This window comes from Aphelocoma coerulescens, chromosome 1, assembly GCF_041296385.1.
Source record: "Aphelocoma coerulescens isolate FSJ_1873_10779 chromosome 1, UR_Acoe_1.0, whole genome shotgun sequence".
Classification (NCBI taxonomy): domain Eukaryota; kingdom Metazoa; phylum Chordata; class Aves; order Passeriformes; family Corvidae; genus Aphelocoma; species Aphelocoma coerulescens.
Window position 1 is genome coordinate 86,949,205 of NC_091013.1, and position 19,082 is coordinate 86,968,286.

The following is a 19,082-nucleotide window of genomic DNA, read 5'->3' on the forward strand; positions in this document are numbered from 1 at the left end:
AAGAGTGAAGGGACACACGGGGGACAGCTGAGCTGGAGACCAGGACACCCCCAAAACCACATACATTTCAGGTTCAGGGAGAGACACTAACAAATACTCACATTTCCTGGGCAAGAGACTTTGAAACTGAGGCTTCCTTGCCTTTTTCATGGTTTCTGGAAAGAACTCTGCTTTTGAGAAGGGAGGTAGCAGGGCAGAAGTTCCTTTTTCTTTATTTCAGAAAGGTGTCTATACAACTTCTTTTAGTTTCTTCCTTCTTCTCCTTCCCATGCACCTCCCCATTGCTTAGCTAAAGGCTTCACCTTTCTGTGTGTTAAGATTCTGGGCTTGACATCCCAAGTGTTTGGAAAGAATGAAAAAAAAAAAGGAAAAATAAAAAAGAGGGAATGTCTTTTCTAGGTGAAGCTCAGAAGAGAAGACATTTTCCTGAACAGCCTGGGAGCATCAGGGAGTGCACAGGGGTCTCATGACAGTCACCTGACAGTCTTCCTCTTCAAACACAGCCAAAAAGGCCTTATGCCTCCACCTATGAAGCCAAAGACAAAACGCTTTAGGACAGATGGCTTGAAAGTCATAATTCTGCCACTATTCTAGAAATCAGACTTGCAGAAGCATAGTTTTTTCTTCAGAATACTAGTTCTGGTCCAACTCATCTTGACCAGACAAATGGTGACTCCAAAAAAAGGACCAAACAAGCCATGCTCTTGCCACAGCAGGAGCCTCCTTTTATCCTCTGGACTTGCCTGATACCTGTCATGCCTTGGAGAGATGAGGACAGACAGAGCCAGCAGCCCCTGCTTGCTCTTTAGAGGCAATGCTACTCCAGGGACATGGTTACCTTCACCCCTCCGTTTCTCTGGAAAAGCAAATGGCTTTTGGGAGGGAAGTCTGAAGATGCTTTCCACACCTGGACCCTTCTTCCTGTAAGTGTCTGACCCCTTTCTCATTGGAATCCAGGAACAGCCCAGGATGTTGAACAAGCTGAGACACGTGGAGTGATCCCCAGAGCCTGTGGCCTCTCCCCATACCATGAGCTCAGCCCAGACCACTGTTACCATCTCTGTTTGGTTAACAACTGTAAAAAAGCTCGCTCACTCCTGGCAGTGGCAGGGAAAGAGAACCAGAGGGTAAAAGTAAGAAAATCTCTGGGCTGAAATGAAAGGCAGATTGATAGGTAGAGCAAAACCTGCACACACCAGGCATCTCCAGAAGCCAGCACTCATATTACTTGTTCTCTTAGATTCTTCCTCCATCCTTGCTTCTCCCTTCTTTTCCTTCCACCTGCCCCTTGGGAGTCTGAAAAGGCCCTTTCCCAGCAGCTCTTCCAGGTGCTACATAGAGCCCAGTCCTGGAAACAAGAAGACAACAGGACCTAGTCCTTGGAAAAGGTCTCCCTCCAGCTCCTTTCCAACCAGTGGTCCTTCTGAGACAGACTTCTCCCTCCAGGCTCTGTCCCTTGCTGCCCTCCTGGTGTCCTGCAGGAGCTGCTTTCCCATGTTGGCAGCAGTCTGCAGACACACAGCTGGAGGAGTCCTCTCCTCAGTTTGTGCTCCCCACCAGGTCACACGCTGTGCAGCAGAGGGCACAGCTGCTGGGGGACAGTGCCTGGCACAGACATTAGCCCTGAGCTGTGCTGCTCAGCTGGGGACTGACACCTGGGCTGCTCAGGTGCAGGTGTTCCCCTCAGGACAGAGGGGCCAATCCTGGGGTTTCACGAAACAGGCACCCAGAGTGGGCATCTTCTCCTGCCACTTCCGTGATACACCAATGTGTGGTCCAAAATGCTGGGGTAGGCTCCTTAGGGGAATTCTTGTTGGGTGACAGTGCAAGACAGAAAGTGATCTTGTGTGGGAAGTGGTCCTGCCATTGATGCTCCTCTTCTGCCTGCCACAAAGATGGGTTTTCCTCAAAAAAAAAGAGCCTTATCTTTTCCCAAAAGCCCCAAGAGCTCTCTGTCCTTGGCCAAGAGAACAAACAGGGAATGATACCAGGCTACAGAGGCAGGGCAGTGTGCAGCTCAGGAAGAAGAGAGCCTGCTGAACCGAAACAAAAAGCTGCTTGGAGCAGGATAGAGGCTCCACCTGGGCTTCCTTGCAAATAGGAGAGGTCATTCAGGCAACTATTTTACTGTGATACTGCACACATTGGTTTCTTTCTATCGAAAAACCTGTGGCATGGAGTGGGAGATTGTTCATCTTCAATCCATCTTCCTATTCCAGCTCCTGCAAACAAATACCTTGCAAAACTCTCCAGCTGGACGCAATTCTGTTGTTTACGAGGCCGTGTGATTTCACCCCAGGAAACACTCACTGTGCCCTCCTCTGCTCACAGCCGGACGGCTGCTAGAGGGCAGCGTCAACTCCTTGATACTGGGGAGAGACTTTCCAGGACAGCAGCTCCTCTCCGGCCTCCATCGAGATTTCCACAGCTTTGCTCTTGTGTCTCAGTTCCTACAGGGCTTCCTTTCTTCCTCCCAGCTGTCTCCTCACCCGGGTGCCCCACACGGAGACGCGAGGCAGCACTGCCACTTGAGCTGTCACCCTTCCTGCCTCTGCCTGCCCTCGGCCCCCGGGGCAGGCAGCACAGCCCCCTTCCACCTGGTATCCATGGCCAGCAGCTCTGGGGCAGTTTTAGCCCACGGCCCCTGGGCTGCAGGGGGAGACAGCTGGAGCCAGGGGCTCTTCCCCATCATTCCTTCCCATAGCAGCCAGCCATGGAGAGCCAAAGCCCGCCGCGGGACAGCCTGCACGCTCGGTCCCTCAGGGGCACTGCTGCCTTGTCACCCTGTCACCCTGCACAGACCTGTGCGGGAGCAGGCACAGGCTGCAGTGACTCGTCACAGCAAAGTCACTTGTCACTGGCTTCTCCAAAGGGTGAGGATCTCCTTCGCCCCTCCATGTAAAACACGGGCTGTGCTTTCGCTTGCCCCGAAGGCGAAGAAGCTGCCGAAGCCAGCACACGCTCCCTGCGCTGCTGGGGCTGAGGGGAAGGGGGGCTCGGGGGAGCACGGCAGGGTGGGCGGGAGCCTCTCCTGGCAGCAAGGCTGTGCCCGCCCTGCGACTTCCCTGCCAAAGGCCGCGGCCCTGTGTTCGCACCGTGTAGGATTCACAGGGAACCACTTGAGGGCTGCAGAGGACTTCTATGCGCAGCCTTTCCCCAGCAGAGAAGGTTCTGTCGGCCGTACCTCAAATTTCACCGGGGACTTGAGCAGTGGCGGTGAAAATTCTTTTCTTGTCCAGTTTCGTACAAGAAAAATCTCCCTCAGAGGGAATACTTACAGGAACTGGAGTTGCTGGGCGCCTGCCCTACAAGGAACATCAGCTAGTAAAAGAGACTAAATTGGTGTAGGAAAAACTCAAGTTGAATATTGTGGGACTTTAGCTACTGTCTGTGTTTTGCTTTCTAATTTAAAGCAAGGATATTTCTAGCAGCTCGTTTTGGATTTCTTTGCTCCCAGTTATTCTCTCAGCAGCAGGAAAAGTCTCTATTCTTAAATTATTCTTTTGTCCTTCCTTTAAAAAATGAGGTGATTTGAAACCAGTGATAAAAGTAGCATAAACACAAGAAAAATGTGTCAAGAGATGTAACAATGTGGCAATATTAATACCTATTTCAAGCTCAGAAGGGATTAATTTGTCATCCAAACATGATGCTAAGCCTGGCAATTGCCTGATATCTGAATTACCTCTGCCAGGAAAAAACTCCTTCATTTCTCTTTGCCTCATCACTCATGTCTCTCCTCTTATTTACCAAAATTTCATCTTATTTATAATTCCAATCGATCTGGATTAGCCAGGTAGCATTTGTCTTGTAGTAAAAGTCATTCTTCCTTCCCTGGCAGGGCCCATCCATTGACCAAGACAGCACATTGCTTGGAGTTGCCACACACTGTAGCACTGGCTCATCTCCAGGAGCATCCAGAAACCAGCATGTGGCTCTGACAACCCGAGGGGCTCTGGACAATACAATAAAAATAAATTATATTGAAATCAGGGCCATCCTCCTCTGGCCTGACTTTTTACTTTGGCCCCTGTGCCTGGTGTTCTGTCAGCTGACTCTAGGCGTGAAGGGTCATCTAAGCCATAAAAAGTATTAACCACAGACTTCTGGAAAAAAGTCAGGACGTCTGGACATCACATTTGTATTAGGCACACCAGGCGTGTTCTTACAAGCAGCCACCCCAAATTAAGCCTCTACCCTTTAAGTCATGTTCTGAGGCTTCTTCCTCCCAAGCCCTGACTTCATGTGCAAATGGGAGACATTTGTTTTGCTGGCACTTCAAGGGTGTGCTGACCTTTCCATCCTGAAAGGAAAATCTTGATAAAATCACTAATTAATGACTGAGTTTGAATCATTTGTCCCAGATATGTGGATAAACAAAGAAGCTAAAGGTCTGGCTATTAAACAGGAAAGAAAGGGTTTTTCTTCATAGAGCGAGCTGTTCAAATACCTAAAATGCTGGTAATTGATTTATATGCAATTATTGGAGTGCACAGAAGCAATTATAGCTGTTCTTTGAAGCCCAGTTCTACTGTGAGGCGTTTCTATGCACAAAATTCCTTATTACCCACACATGATGAAAAATGGTGGTAGAAGGATGGAATTTCTCTTCATTTAAACTTCATACCCAATTTTACCCCTCTGATCTCTGCTTTCTGTATCTTGAGAATAACAGTGCTGTTTACTCCAGACCTAACAAATCTAGCTGACAAACCACTGATAGGGAAGAGACTGCTGGAATGGGAGGGGATTTGATCACAGAACTGTAACACTGGCTGGTATTATTTAAACGAGATCTGCCAGAGTCCAGGCCAGCTCATAGTCACCCAGACTGTATTCATACAGTAAGCAGTCAGAGCACTAAATGTTACTTTAATCTGTAAATCCTGCAGATTGGTCTGTAAAATTACTGAGATGTCCAGAGATCTCACAGACTGGCTATGAACCTCCATCATGTTTCAGGGTGCTCAGCCTTAATACCCCAATAAACATTCTGGCTAACTTGGGAGCTGAGCACATCAAAGAGAGGTGGGAAGAGAAGGAAATAAGAATGTCATGCTAAGAGAGAGTCCAGGACAGCTCTCGATGCCACCTTGAAGTGTTGTGTCCGCCTGAACCCAGAGCAGAGTCCTGAGCACACTCAGCACAAGCTCAAGCTCCTCACTATGAGGTTTGAAAGACAGAAAGGGTCATGTCTGCTGCATCATTGAAATCAGTCATGGAGATCAGTCCCTATAAATTTCTCCTTTACCCTGTGGTACAGAAGACCCTGTATCACATTCTGCAATTAAGAAAAAAGGAAAAAAATCCAGGCCACCACCTCTCCTGTACCCCCATCCTTGGTGCAGCAGCTTCTCAGGCAGGATTCTTCTGTTTGAAGAGTATTGTGGCAACATCAAATTAAAAGTCATTCACTGAGCTTTCACCATTGTGGAGGTACACAGAGTTGAAGCAGTGGGCCTCTATCTTTTATGAAGCTGAACAAAAATAAAATTATTAACAATTATGCCCAGCTTCTCCAAGAGAGAGCAGTCTGTATTGCCCATCTACAGCTACCAGCAAAGTGATTTGTTGCCCAGTGTCTCAGGTTTAACTCACTCCCAGTCTGACAACAGATTTGCTTTACTTAGCTGTGGCTGAAACGGCTGAGCTGACTTCCAGACATTCCTGGGCTAAGCCAAACAGCCCCCACTTCACTCCAAACCCTCTCTGAAGATGCACTTGGGCACTGATTACAGGTTGTAGTGAAGGAGGCACAGGTACAGTTCCCTTCAGCATATAACTAAGGGATGGCACCTACAGCAAAGAGACCGCATAGAAAATGGAGACAGTCACCTCTTGATCTGGCACAGCAGGATTTGCCAGAATTTGTTCAGCAGAGCCCACAGACTGAATTACAATTAGCTGCTAAGGCTGAAGCAGTCTAAAATGCCCACCAGGAGACATCCTAATACACAAAACATGCACTAACAGGAGCACCAGAACCCTTTACTACAAATCCTGAATCCTCTCCTCCCTCCCTCCCTCCCTCAGTACAGACCAGTCCACCATTTCTTATATGCCCAGCATTGTTGGGGAATACCTGGAGGGAGCAGAGGGTAAATCCTGCAGTTTTAGCTGCCTCTGGGAGGGTGATACAGGCTGTATAAATGAGATGTGATTCCCCCATTTCAAAGAAGGAGAGATGACAGATCATTTGGGAAATGCTGCCTATTCCTCAAATCCCACACTGGCCAATTCAAGCAATTAAAAATACTTTCCACTGACAGCAATGAAGTGATATTAAGTCTGTGGTCTCTGGACAACCATAGGTCTGTGGACTACAACCATAACAACCCTAAAAAATAAGGCTTTGACAGTACATTTACATTTCATATGGAGGGGGTTCAAAAAGCATAAAAGGCTGAAAACCTGCAGGCTGGTGAAATAGTTCTCTGCCAGTGAGGGAGGGGATAATCAGGGTTACAGTGAGGTATTGAAAAATATTTTAAAACATCTTCATCTTTCACAGCATCACCTTTCAGCAGTCCCCTGCCAATCTTCACCCACACAGAACTGGGGAGAGGGCATTCATTATAATACACTATTTTTAGTTGTTTATGTAGATGTGTTACAAATACTACTGGATTTTAAGCAAGCGTTCACCAGCCTCTTTGGCTGATACAAAGCTATCCTAAAAGCATTTCCATCTCTCACTTCATATAGTCAGGTCTGTAAGCTTGAGCTCTCACATTCTGATCTGAATTTCTTGGATGTCTCTACAGAATTGCTCCACCACCTTTTTCCTCCTGTTGCCAGTAAGTGCAGAATGACCTTCAGTTTTTGCACTGTTGCCAAAAGCAGTTTATTTAAAAAGTCAGAAAACAAAAAGAGTTTACAACAAACTGATGTATCTTTTTCACTAACACTGTTTGATCAACTATTTAAGCTCAATGAAGATGACTCATCATCGATGGCCAGGCTGTACTAGAGCTTTCCCAAGATGAGGCCATGAAATAGTTAATGAGCCTGTTTCAAAACACTCCAAAAAAAGGCATCTTTCTGCTTTCTGAAAGTGGCATTGGAATAGACCCAGACCATTTAAGTCACAAAATACCGAGGCACAGTAGTAATTATTCATGGTGAACCCTTACTTATTTGTCAGTAAACCACCATTAAGGAAAGGTTAAGATTCCCTCATTTAAAATGAGAAGCAAGGGTTCTCATCATCCCCCATTATAATCTTTGACTGTATATGAAAAATTATTAACACGTGTATGCTTTCCCATCAAAATCTCCAGTAACATTAGGCAGTATGTGTAAAATACACCAGCAACAGAATGGAATTTAGTGTTTCTGAGGAACTCAGGGCAGGCTTTGTAAAATTAAATAGTTTGGTAGTCTGACCTCGATCCAACCAAACAGAACCCATTTCCTTTCAAAGGGACACACTTCTTTTAAGACAGAAAAGCTAAAAAGAATCAGCTTTAGTCCTTAGGGACAGACTCCTTATAAAAGTGCATCAAAAAAACCAAAATATCTTGCTCAATTAGAAAAGCTTTTATTCTTGCAGATGGTTAAAATTATGATCTTCAGTATTTCAGAGGAGAAAACAATATCCCAAGGGTGTTTCTGAGCGAGACTGTTAGGTGATGTTTTCAGTGCCTGCGCTATTCAAGCTGGGGGAAACAACCCAACAAAAAGAGCCCACACATGCACAAAAGAGATCAAAGATGCAGCCTCACGAGATGGCAACCCCGGGGCTGCTCGGGTGCCCTCACCGCCTCCACAGTGTGGAGAGGTTCTCCAGCACTCCTCAGGAGTTACACAGAAGTCCTTTGTTTGGTCTGTGTTGTGGGAAAAGCTGTTGTTAGCTCCTTTCCAGGCTTATCAGACTTCCCATGCCAGGTACTCCTCAAATACAAATACATCCTCTGGCAGCAGTGTAGCCATACTTTGAAGAACACTGATTTCTAGATGTCTTTTTTTTCTTTCAGTGCAAGCTCCTGTAATCTGAACATCCCTCTTAAGGAACTGTTGTAGGATAGAGGCTATGCTGAAGAGACATCTGCAGCTGCTTCTCAGTCAGGATGATTCCTGGAACCTGCCCCCAACTTCTCACAAGCCCTCCCAACCTGGCAGCATTGGGAATGGGCTACCACCCCAGCCTTGGACCAGCCCAGCCCTGCTGGCACCCACAGATCTGCTTTTCCCACTGGTTTTAGACAAGGTCTAACCCAAGAAGGCAAATGATGTTCAGCTTCTGAGCACCACAGGACACCATCTGCAAGGCAGTAGAGCACCAAATGAGCAAAAACCACCAGCAGGTCAGATTTGTGGCCCTTCATGGCTACTTGGAATAAGAAGGTGAGGTCAGTGGGCAATCAGACCACTCAGATTTGCAATGTCTATCCCAGAATCAATTCCTGAAAACCTCCTTCTGACTTTTTCTGAGCAAATCTCACTGACACCTGTGAGACAGCTGACAGGATAGGCTATAAGGTCTTCAGGATTAGATCGCCAGTTAATGCACATTTACCTACTGAGCTTATGAGATAAATAAATCCTTAAAAAGGTGGGTTTGTTCGTTGGCAGAGACCCCTGCATTATCAGCTCCCCCATCATTTGCCTGGCCTGCTGAAAGCACAAATCTCAGGTGCACAGCTCAGGTGAGAAAAGTGGGCACTGAGATTATTAGCACAGCATTGTCAAACTGAAATATTCTGAGTAGCTGCCAAGATGTGCTGCGAATTCACATGCTTGAAGTAGAGGCTAAACAAACAAAAAAATAATACAATGCATCTCCATCTGAAGACCCAGCTGGTCTTGCCCAGGTAGTCTCAGATGCAGTTAAACACAAGCTCTGCTGGGAGCTAGCAGCGTGCAGCTCGCAAATGCAAACTGGGAAGTTTGCCAAAGTGAAGAAGGCAGGACTGAGCTTACAGAGCAGGACATTGTCCCATCATCAAAACCAGCAGCAGGGCAGGATTAACCTAATTTGTAGCTACCTTGGCTGGACAGGCTGCCCATTGAGCCTCATACACGCTCTGCTGTATAAACTGCTGCAAAATTGTTCTTGAAAAATGCATTTCCTCAACAGCACTCAGCTGTCAGATGCTGGAGTGTTGTGGACATTCATCCATTGTGCTTCCTTTCCATACAGCTTGTGGAGACATTGGGTGGCTTTTGGGGAGGAAAGAGGAGGCAGCAGCTATAGCTCTTGCTTTTAAAAGTAAAATTAAAATTTGCCAGAACAAATTATCTCAGTTTATTTCCAAAAGATTTTGGTTCACCTCTACACACTTCCCAGCATGCTGACCCCAAATCTCTGAAAAGTTAAATCTGAGTTGAAGAATGAAAAAAAAATTGTTTTATCTCTCACATTATCTTTTAAAGACAGAAGGCAGAAGGATTTGTCGCAACCGAGGGTAAAACCCCCAGCTGATCCGTATGTGGATCCCGTTTCAAAAACAAACAATCCACTTGGGGCTGGCGGGGAGCCAGACTGCAGGATTGCCTTTGAAAACTTGCATCTCAATAGGAAACCTCCGAGTATTTTGATCTGTTTTCATAACTGTAACAATTTTCATCCCTTGACTTTGTAGCGTATTATTGCTCCTTTCTTTCCACTAAGTTACAGAAACAGACGGTACAAATGAAGGCAAAACAAGCACGGGTCGCTGTGGATAAAATACAGCATTTCAAAAGATTCAGAAAAGAAAAAACCTGCTGCCCATCTTAACTCCTGCCAAGAAACCATGTCAGAGGATGGAGGCCCAGTGAAAGCCCCCTAGACGCCGCGTCTCAACAGCAGTAACAACCACAGATCTCGGATCTATTGTGTACCTTTATTTTTATAGGACCTATCATAGACTCTTTTACATAACTTAAATGATTATCAAATAATCTCCTGTACACAATGAGACAGAGCCGCATTGCTTTCTGAGCTTTGACACATTCCTGGAAGAAATCCAACAGTCTGTAGGAATCACATGGCCGCAGTGGCTACAGTACATTTTTGTCCCGAACGTACACCATCAATTAACTTACGAATCGCTGTAAATTGCCGTTTGCAAGATCCTGCAAGCTGTTGTTAAAATTTCAGGACACTGAGTTTTGGTAGCAGCATTTTTAATTTTGCTTCACTTTCTTGCCTTTGTGTCCTCAGCTGAACACCTGCCAGCACTTGTGACAAACGTGAGCCTGGGAAAAATGTTAAACGCACCTCAAGTGTTGACATGAACTTTAGATTTAGACTGAAATCATTGACGACTGGTCCCCGCGGCCTCTGAGGAGAGCAGCCCCTGTTCCCACGTCGCCTACAGGTACAGCAACGCATCTGCCTACCGCCAGCCAAGCCCTGGCCCCAAAGGAAGGAGGATGAAAGGGGGGCACCGGCCGCTACAAAAACACCTGAAGAAACCCAAAGTTTCACATTTTATTTGCAGCGTCGCCCAAACCGCAGGAGGAGGAGACTGGCAGTGCACAAGGGTGAATCCTGCGGGGGCCGTGGTCGCGGTGCGGGGCTCTCGCATGCAGCGGGGTGTGTGGAGCCCCGTGCGGCCTCCGCGCCGCCCCAGCGTCCGCCCGCCCCCGCGGGGGGCTCCGGGCTCCGCTCCCCGCCTCGCAGTCCCGGCGGACCCCGAGCCCCGGCCGCCCTACAGCCCGGGGTAGCCCCCGCGGTGGTACCCGCCGCCATAGTCGAAGGGCGGCTGCGGCGGGGGCAGCGGGCACTCGGGGAAGAAGGGGGCGAAGCCCGCGGGCAGGTGCCCGCCGGGCTCCTCGCTGCCGCCGCCGGCGGGCACGGGCTCCGCGCCGCCGGGGTAGAGCGGGCGCAGCGGCTCGGCCGGCGCCTTCCTGGGCGGGCTGCAGGGCGCGGCCGGGCTCCAGGGCGGCTCGGGGTACAGCAGCCCGCCCAGCAGCGGGTGCGGGCCGGCGGGCAGCGGCAGCTCGTACAGCCCGTGCTCCAGCCCCAGCTCGGCGGGCAGGCGGCCGCCGAAGGCGTCGGTCGGGGCGGCGTGCTCGGGCAGCAGCGCGCCGTACTCGGGGCACAGCAGCTCGAAGAATTCGGTCGCCTCCGCGGCCCCGCCCCCGCCGCCCTTCTCCGGCTCCTTGGCGGGCGGCCCGCGGGCGGCGGGGCCGGGCAGCGCCGGCTCCGTGAAGAAGGAGGGCGGCAGGTTGCGGTCCCGCAGCGGCACCTTCCGCGGGCCGCCCGCCGCCTTCTCCCCGCCGCCCGCCTTCGCCTCGGCGCCGCCCGCCGCGCCCCGGCCCCGCTGCAGGGAGCCGAAGAGGGCGGCCAGGCTCTTGCTCTGGAGGCTGCTGCCGGCCGCCTGCGCGGGCTCCCGGCGCGGCGGGGGCCGGGCGGGGCAGGCGGCGGGCGGCGGCGGCGGCGCGGGCGGCGGGGCGGCGGCGGCGATGATGCCGGTGCAGCGCTTGATCTGCTTCTGCAGGTACTTCCTATGGTTCACCTTCCGCCGGGACTTCACCGGCCGGTCCAGCGCCAGCTTGATGTTGCTGGAAGCCGAGTCGATGAAGCTCAGCAGGTCCCGGGTGGCTTCTCTAAAGTCCCCCGCGTCACCGCCGCCGCCCTCGTAGCCCTTCTCCAGGTCAGCATAGCCCAGGAGCCCGCCGGCGGCGGGGAAGCAGAAGGAGAGGAGGTGGTGGGGGCTGAGCAGCGCGGCGGGCACGGCCATGGCCGGCGGCGAACGCCGCCGCCCCGCGTTCCGAGGGGCTCTGCTGGGATGCGCCGCGCGGGCGGCGGCAGCGGCGGCGGCAGCGGGGAAAAGGCGGCGGGCGGGGAAGGAGGAGGAGGAGGGATCAGAGCGGGGCTTGCCCCGACCCTCCCCGCCTCCCTGCCGGGAGCCCGGGGGCCGGGCTGGCTGCACCCACCCACCCACCGACCCGGGCGGGAACATCGGCAGCGGCGGGACGGGACGAGCATCGCCCCCGGGACTTGGACGCACACCCCTGGCACAGATACGCAGCCCCGCGGGACAGGTGTGCACACGCACCCCGGGACAGGTGGACAGGCATCCCCATACCAAACACATACAGTCGTCCCGGAGCAGGTGCACAGCATCCTCCAGACCCCATCAGTCTTGTCCCCTCCTCCTGCAGTTGCTCAGCTGGCAGAAAACATATTCCTCTGTCTGGGGCCAGCCCCGGCGCTTGCACGGCTCTGGGTGCAAGGGCACGGGGACATGCTCTTGCTCTGACAGCCACCAGGATACACACACTTAAACTGATTTGTAAAGGATGCTTTTTTCCAAGCTCATTGCTATGCACATTACACAGCATATTCTCTGTCTAGTCATGTCCTAAGAAAATCCAGAGCTGTGATCCAGTAGAGATTTCAAATGACTGGGGTGCATTGAGTTCAAGTCGCGGAATCATGGAATGGTTTGGGTTGGAAAGGACTTTAAAGATCATCTATTCCAGCTCCCCTACAGTGGCCAGGGACACCTTCCACTAGACTACCTTGCCTATGGTGTTGCATGGATTTAGTGAAGCAGCAGTATAAATCTTCCATATGGAAAGTAGAAAAATTAGTGAGGCGGCTACTTAAAGTACTGGTAACAGCTCCTGAAGGAACTGTCTTGTCTTTTTTATGGGGAAAAGGAATTTTAATTTGCCTTCAGAAAAGTCTTACGTTGATGCAGAACAACCCTTAACCCAGCTCCAGATGGGTTACTTATGTTCAGGGGTTTTATATGTCCAAATTTGAATGAAGATCCAAATCTGATTTGGGATGAAATAAGGTGGGTTTTCATGGTCTGCATCAATTCACTAGAAATGCAGCAGTTTTGTATTGAAAGGAAAAAACAGAAAGCAAAACTCTGCAGAAGCAAAGCAAGACAAGCTCCTAGGACTGTAAATAGTGGTAAAATGGAAAAACCAGCCAAATTCTCCTCACTGTGGTTTGAAACACTTGTTGAATGCAAAGCAAGTATTGCAAGGAGAAAAGAGGAGAAAGCACATATTTCATGAGAGGAAAATAAGGCTCAATATCCTCTACAAAACAGGAATGCTGATTTTCTTGATCTCTCACCAGCACCTCAGCAGGTCTCAGCAGGGTCTCAGCAGCAGGCAGAACCTCACAGTCCCAGGAACAGCCTTTGCTCTGGTGCCAGCACATCTGGACCGGGTCTCCTTTGCAAAACTTGCTCAGCTGGAGTCTCCCAGAGTCTCTTATTTGGGGACTTGCTCTGAGTGCAACTGTGTAATTGAAGCAAAAAAACCCTGGTAGGCAGAGGGCTATGGGAAGTTTATACATCTCTGCGTGTCAGAATGAGTATGTCTACATAGAAGGTGGATTTAAACTACTTAGCTCGAATACAACTGACAGGGATTAGCGACCCGAGCTGTTACCCTCAGGCCCTGTCAAGCCCTGTCAAGCTTTGCAGCCTGCTCCAAGCTCCCTTATTGATGGGGAAATGTAAAGAACAACATATATATCCCCTGTGTGCTCCACTAGATGGTTTTGCATCCCCTGTGAGGCCACTTCAAACTGCACATGGGTCCTGAAAATGGGGGTCACTATCCTTCACGGGATGTGCAGACAGTTCGGGACTGTTTCTTATCTGAGCAACATTAAATTATTCAAATAGAGCGGCAACAGAGTTGTCCTCAAATTAGTATCTGCTTCAGCATCATAGCAGCAATATTCTGTAGCCTGTCTAAAGGGTTTGTTAATGAGTCTGGGTGGTATTATATGCAGAGTGGCTAAATATCCGGTGGCTCAGATAAAAAGGAGCTGAAAGGCCCAGCTTCTCTTCTGTAAGGCTGAATTCATTCAATTAAACAGCTTTGAGAGCTCAGCTACGGTTTAGCGGGAGACTTTATTACCTCCTAAAACTTGGAGAGTATTAAAACAATTGTCAGGCATGCAAAGGAAAGTTTGCATTCAGTTGTGCTAAGCAGCCGAATTTACATATTCTCAACCAGATCTGGAGATTTAGAAAGCCTTCATAATTGCATTAAACATGCTTATTCTCCGTGTTCTCTCAGGCAGAGCTGATTACCCCAAGTTGGGCAATGCCTGGAGGGAAATTTGCTAAGCCACATGTCAACAACTTGTAAAGAAACTTATTTTTTCTTCAAGGAAATAGCAGTTTGGTTATTCCTGCAAAACATCTCTCTTTTCCAGCAGCTGTATGAACCTGCTTGTCTTCTGCCTGTGCTCTTCCAGGATGCTGATGCTCAGCCCACTCGTGATGACTCCTAGGCCCAGCTATCCACCTCATCTCACTAGCAGGGTCTAATGTCCAGGAAATGCTGGGATTAGACCCACAAAATAGCCCCAACCCCAGGCAAAATTTTGAACCAGATGTCCTTTTCCCTCCACTTCACCCCCAACAGACTGAGGTGAGTGAAGTGGCTGCAGAATTCCTTCCACCACCCCAAACCTTCATCCCACAGGAGAGCACTCGATGCTCGCTAAGGGGCTCCAGGGGTGCTACTGCTATTTTCTTGCCACTTCTGTGTAGGAAATTTATCTGGTTTTGTTCATTTTCTTGCTTGTTATAGGGAGCAGCATCTCAACCAGCTCTGGGGGCTAAACCAAGGCTTCTGAGAGCCATGCCCTTGGCATCAAGCTTGGCTTTTAGAGAACCAGGGCACAATCACCCTGAGAATCAAATGGAGTAAGGGCATGCCCTGATCACTAATGCTTCGCTCTGGCCATAGATCGAGCTCATGCCCACATGATCAAGCCCTTCACAAGAAGAACAATTTGTTATCCTTGCAGACCAAGCTGGACAGAAAGGAGAGAGCAGTTTCCTCGAGAAAGGAAGCCTTGCGTGGTCAAGGGCCACATCAGAGTGCCAGCACTTTGTCGAGCAGCTCCTCACTGGAGCCAGTTGCAGAAGCTCTGTGTGCCCTCCTGATGTTCATGGGGCCACCCATCTCAGTGTCCAACCCCAGGGTAAATCCTCTGCCACGCAGGGGCAGGATCCCACTGGGATTCACCCTGAAGGAAACATCTCACGTGCTGTGCCTCGTCACTAAAAGGAAGTAGATTTGGGCTGATATAAGGAAGAAATGTTTTATGATGAGAGTGGTGAAACACTGGCACAAGCTGCATGGAGAGGTGGTTGATTCCCCATCCCTGGAAGTGTTCAAGGCCAGGTTAGATGAGGCTTTGAGCAAGCTGGTCTAGTTGAAGATGTCCCTGCTGGCTGCAGGGAGGTTGGAACCAGGTGATCTTTACAGTCCCTTCCAACCCAATCTGTTCCATGATTTTATGATCACTAGCAAAACCTTCTTTGGTTTGGAAAGCAAACCAAATCCAGCACTGAGCCCAGCCCTCACAACTCACAGCACCCATTTCCCTTTCATCATGGCATCAGGAAGGCAGCGTGAAAGTAAGAAAATCTCTGCAACACGGGAGGGAGGGCTTGTTTTTTCCCTTCCTGGTTGTATGGCCCATATGGTTATCGAGTTATGGGAAAATCTGGCTGCCCAAACAGGTGTCACCGCTCCCAACCCACAGACTCATTTCCTGATCGCGTCTTAATCGGCAAGTTGGTTGTGAAAGTTGATTTCTTGCACATTCTTATATCAGTGGGAATTTCTGCCCTTCCCTGACAAGTATTATAGGCAGCCTTTGACATACAGCCCTACAGGACCTAAATAGGCTGCTATTCTTTCCCTACACTGAAAGGGAGCTTTGTGCCAGGGATTCATTAAACTGCACTGCACAGCCCTTCATAAATGGGCTCAATAATGAACAGTCGATTTAACTGGAAAAGCTGCTGGAGCTGTTAAATTAAAGGGAAATAAAGTGCACTTCAAGCTCAGTCTGCCAGAAGAAAATGTTGACCTAAAAAAAAAAAAAATCTTTATTTTACTCAATCTCTTGCAAACAGGCTAAAATCTTCAGGAAGTTTATACTCACAACAGTGGGAACAATTTTAAAACATACCAGTTTGCTTCCCCACTAATAAAGAAAGAAGAATTGCAATAAAATACTCAATAAAATCAGGAGAGATGAAAGGCATATTCAACTTAAGCCAAATTTAGTCTCCTTAACACAAATTTAGTATTTGTATGTAGATCCCTCCTCCCATCAACTTTATATAGGCAAAGTTCCCACTGGAGCTGAGTTCTTAAAGTCATTAGGGAGATACTTTATTTCCAGTTTGCCAATATTTTCTGAAATTCTGGGGTGCTATGCAGTCCAGCCCTTCAGTGCTCAGTTCTGGGATCATAAGGCAGTGGTTGTTTTGCCCATGTGAGGTGTGCAGGACCCAGCTGAAAAACAGGCACACATGGGGGATGAAATTTAATCTTCTGAATGAATACAAAAGTCCATCATTCAGCTGAGACTGACCCAACTCTTGGTTTTAGAAGAGTGGAATTCCTTATTTCAGTGAGGTTACTACAGTGTAAACCTGGAGCTGTGAATCAGCTCTTCTGTCACAGCCATCTCACTCTCTTTCATCTGGACAGTCTTAAATACTGTTCCTCAGCTGTGTTCTGTACTTTATATATGAAATATTGTGAAGAGAATCTATCTGTGTGAAGGTAGACTGGAAGCTTAAGGACAAGAAGATCAGAAGAAGCATGCAATGGGGAAGGGACCATGTCCAAATCTAATTCCTGGGGCAGCTCATCTGAACAAAGAAACCTCAGCACCAGCTTAAAAAACTTCTGTTGCTTTCACATCTCACATTGTAGCTATTTTTTCCTTACATAAACTTCCTGACTGGAGAAACCCTCATCTTCTTCATACTATTGTGATTTTTGTTCAAATCTTGTATATAATATATAAGGTGATGGCAGCAGGTTTTCAGCTCTTTGCTGTAGCTACCTTCAGTGGGTTTAATATTTTTTCATACTCTGAAAACATGGAGCATTCATGAAGAATGCTGAAATTAACTGAAATATGTCAATCTTCCACCTAAATTGTCCATAATTATTTAAAGTTTGATTATAAATTACCTGGAGTAGATCAAAATCCCACAAGAATTGCAAAATTGTGAACTTGTCTGTCCAAAAAATATTACATTTGAGAAGTTGATAAGCCACCTCTTGTGCTGGTGACTCACCACTGCAAGAGCTGTGTGAAAAACACCACTTGCATCTTCAGGAAAGAGCATTGGGGGTTGAAATTGTAATTTTGTTTCATTAAGTCCTGCTCATAATCCGGCACTTGGCTACTGGTAGAAATATACAATGAGGAAACATTTAAAAATACATAAAAATAATAAGAAAATAAACCACGTTTCATACTACTGAGAAAATTTTTTTTCTTTTTTTTCCCCCTCAGTTCTTGTGTATTCCTTGAAATTTTCAGGGTTTTGTCTTCACTCAGAGACATTTTTGAAGGTAAATGTGTGGGGGTTGGCATTGAACTCCTTCCTTTATTTCTCTAGTAGTGGAGGGTGCTGCTTGGAAGAAATGTGAAATGCCATCAAACAGCAAGTAAATGTAAAGCCCTGCCTTGTTTGCTGCAAACTACCTTCCCTCTAATGTTTTTTTGCTTGGCAGGAACCAGTTTGTTTGATCTCCTGGCTCCTGACAGGCTTTGAGATGCTACATGGCTTTGAGAAGGGGCTACACGGCTTTGGGGAGGACAAGAGCTCCTCAAACCTTACCTGATGCAAATAGTGAGGATTTAAAAAGGCTGGGAAACAGCCCTCATGTATCTCAAAATGGCCACTGAAACCAAAGGTGTTCGGTGTTTCTCAATGTCTGGCCATGCACCATCCACAACACGGGGAAGAGCCCAGGAGGGCCGGGTGCTGTCTGTGGTGTGCTCACGGTCATACACAGCTTGGCAACAGTGTTTCAGAGAGAAGCCTTCTCTTTCTCTACTTATGCTCTGAAGTGAGGACCTGGTCCAATTCCCAGTGAAGCCATTTCCACTGAATTTCATTAACTGATGAATAACACTGGTTGATGGATCTAATTTTCAGAATTGCTGAGCATCAACAATTCCTGTGAGTCTGATGAGCCAGTCCCTGTCTCTGCCCTCATCTGTGAATAATCAATTTTCTTGAGGCAGGAAACCTCATGCCAAAATCTTCATCTGATTTGTGGCATCTTTCCTCCATGTAGCTATGAACTGAACTCTGCTTGTCCTTCCAGCTCTCCCATGGCCTGGGATCAGCACTTTCTCGCACTCTGGGCAGCTCTCAAATGATGCTTCAGCAATGCTGACTTGGAGGTGACTCCTCTTTGACTTGGAGGTGATTTTCCAGTACCTCTGACCACGGCAGTGCCGTCATAACTTTTCTTACTCTTTTATGTCTCTCAAATAAACCTGGTGCAGCTCAGCTGATGGATCAGCCTGGAGAGGAGAAGGCTCTGGGGAAACCTTAAAGTACCTTCCAGTACCTAGAGGGGCTACTAGAGAGGTGGAGAGGGACTTTTCACAAGTGCATGGAGTGACAGGACAAGAGGGAATGGCTTTTAACTGAAAGAGGGTAGGTTTAGGTTAGATACAAGAAAGAAATTCTTTACTGTGAAGGTGGTGAGGCTCTGGAATAGATTGCTCAGAGAGGCTGTGGCTATCCCAACCCTGGAAGTGTTCAAAGCCAGGTTGTATGAGGCTCTGAGCAGTCTGGTCTAGTGGAAGGTCTCCCTGCCCATGGCAGGTGTTTGGAATTAGACCTTTAAGGTCCCTTCCAACCCAAACCATTCTGTGATTCTGTGTGACCCCATGGTAGACAACAACAGAGCCCAATCCTCAGAGATATTTACCTAAAGGGAATTTTTTTCTGTGTGTTACAATTGTTATGAGATATTTGCAGCACAAATTCATTTGTAAAAATATTGTTCAGCAACATGTACCAGTATTTAAATAAAATGAATTAATTAACTAATAAAAATAAATTAAAACTGGTTAAACCCCGTTTCTTTACAAGAATCTTTTTCTCATAAAAAGAAAGACAATAGTGGAAATTTTAATTGCTTTATTTTGATTTAGAAAGCTATCAAAACTGTGTCCAGTTTTGTCTATCAAAAATTGCCTATTAGGAAATTTCAAATCATCTTTAATAAGCTTTAACTTTAATAAGCTTTAACTCAACAGGCAAATATGGTTTTCTACTCCCAGCCTTGCCACCCATTCACTGCAGCAGTGGGCTGCTCTGAGGAGC

At 47.9% G+C, this 19,082-nt stretch overlaps 1 protein-coding gene across 1 annotated transcript; it reads right to left on the bottom strand.

The window, feature by feature from the left end:
• Positions 1–9,584: 9,584 nt before the first annotated feature.
• On the bottom strand, positions 9,585–12,139 carry FAM181B (family with sequence similarity 181 member B). Its single transcript, XM_069015785.1, has one exon. It carries the CDS (start codon positions 12,027–12,029, stop codon positions 10,638–10,640), a length of 1,392 nt encoding a protein of 463 aa, XP_068871886.1. The 5' UTR covers positions 12,030–12,139; the 3' UTR covers positions 9,585–10,637.
• Positions 12,140–19,082: the final 6,943 nt, after the last annotated feature.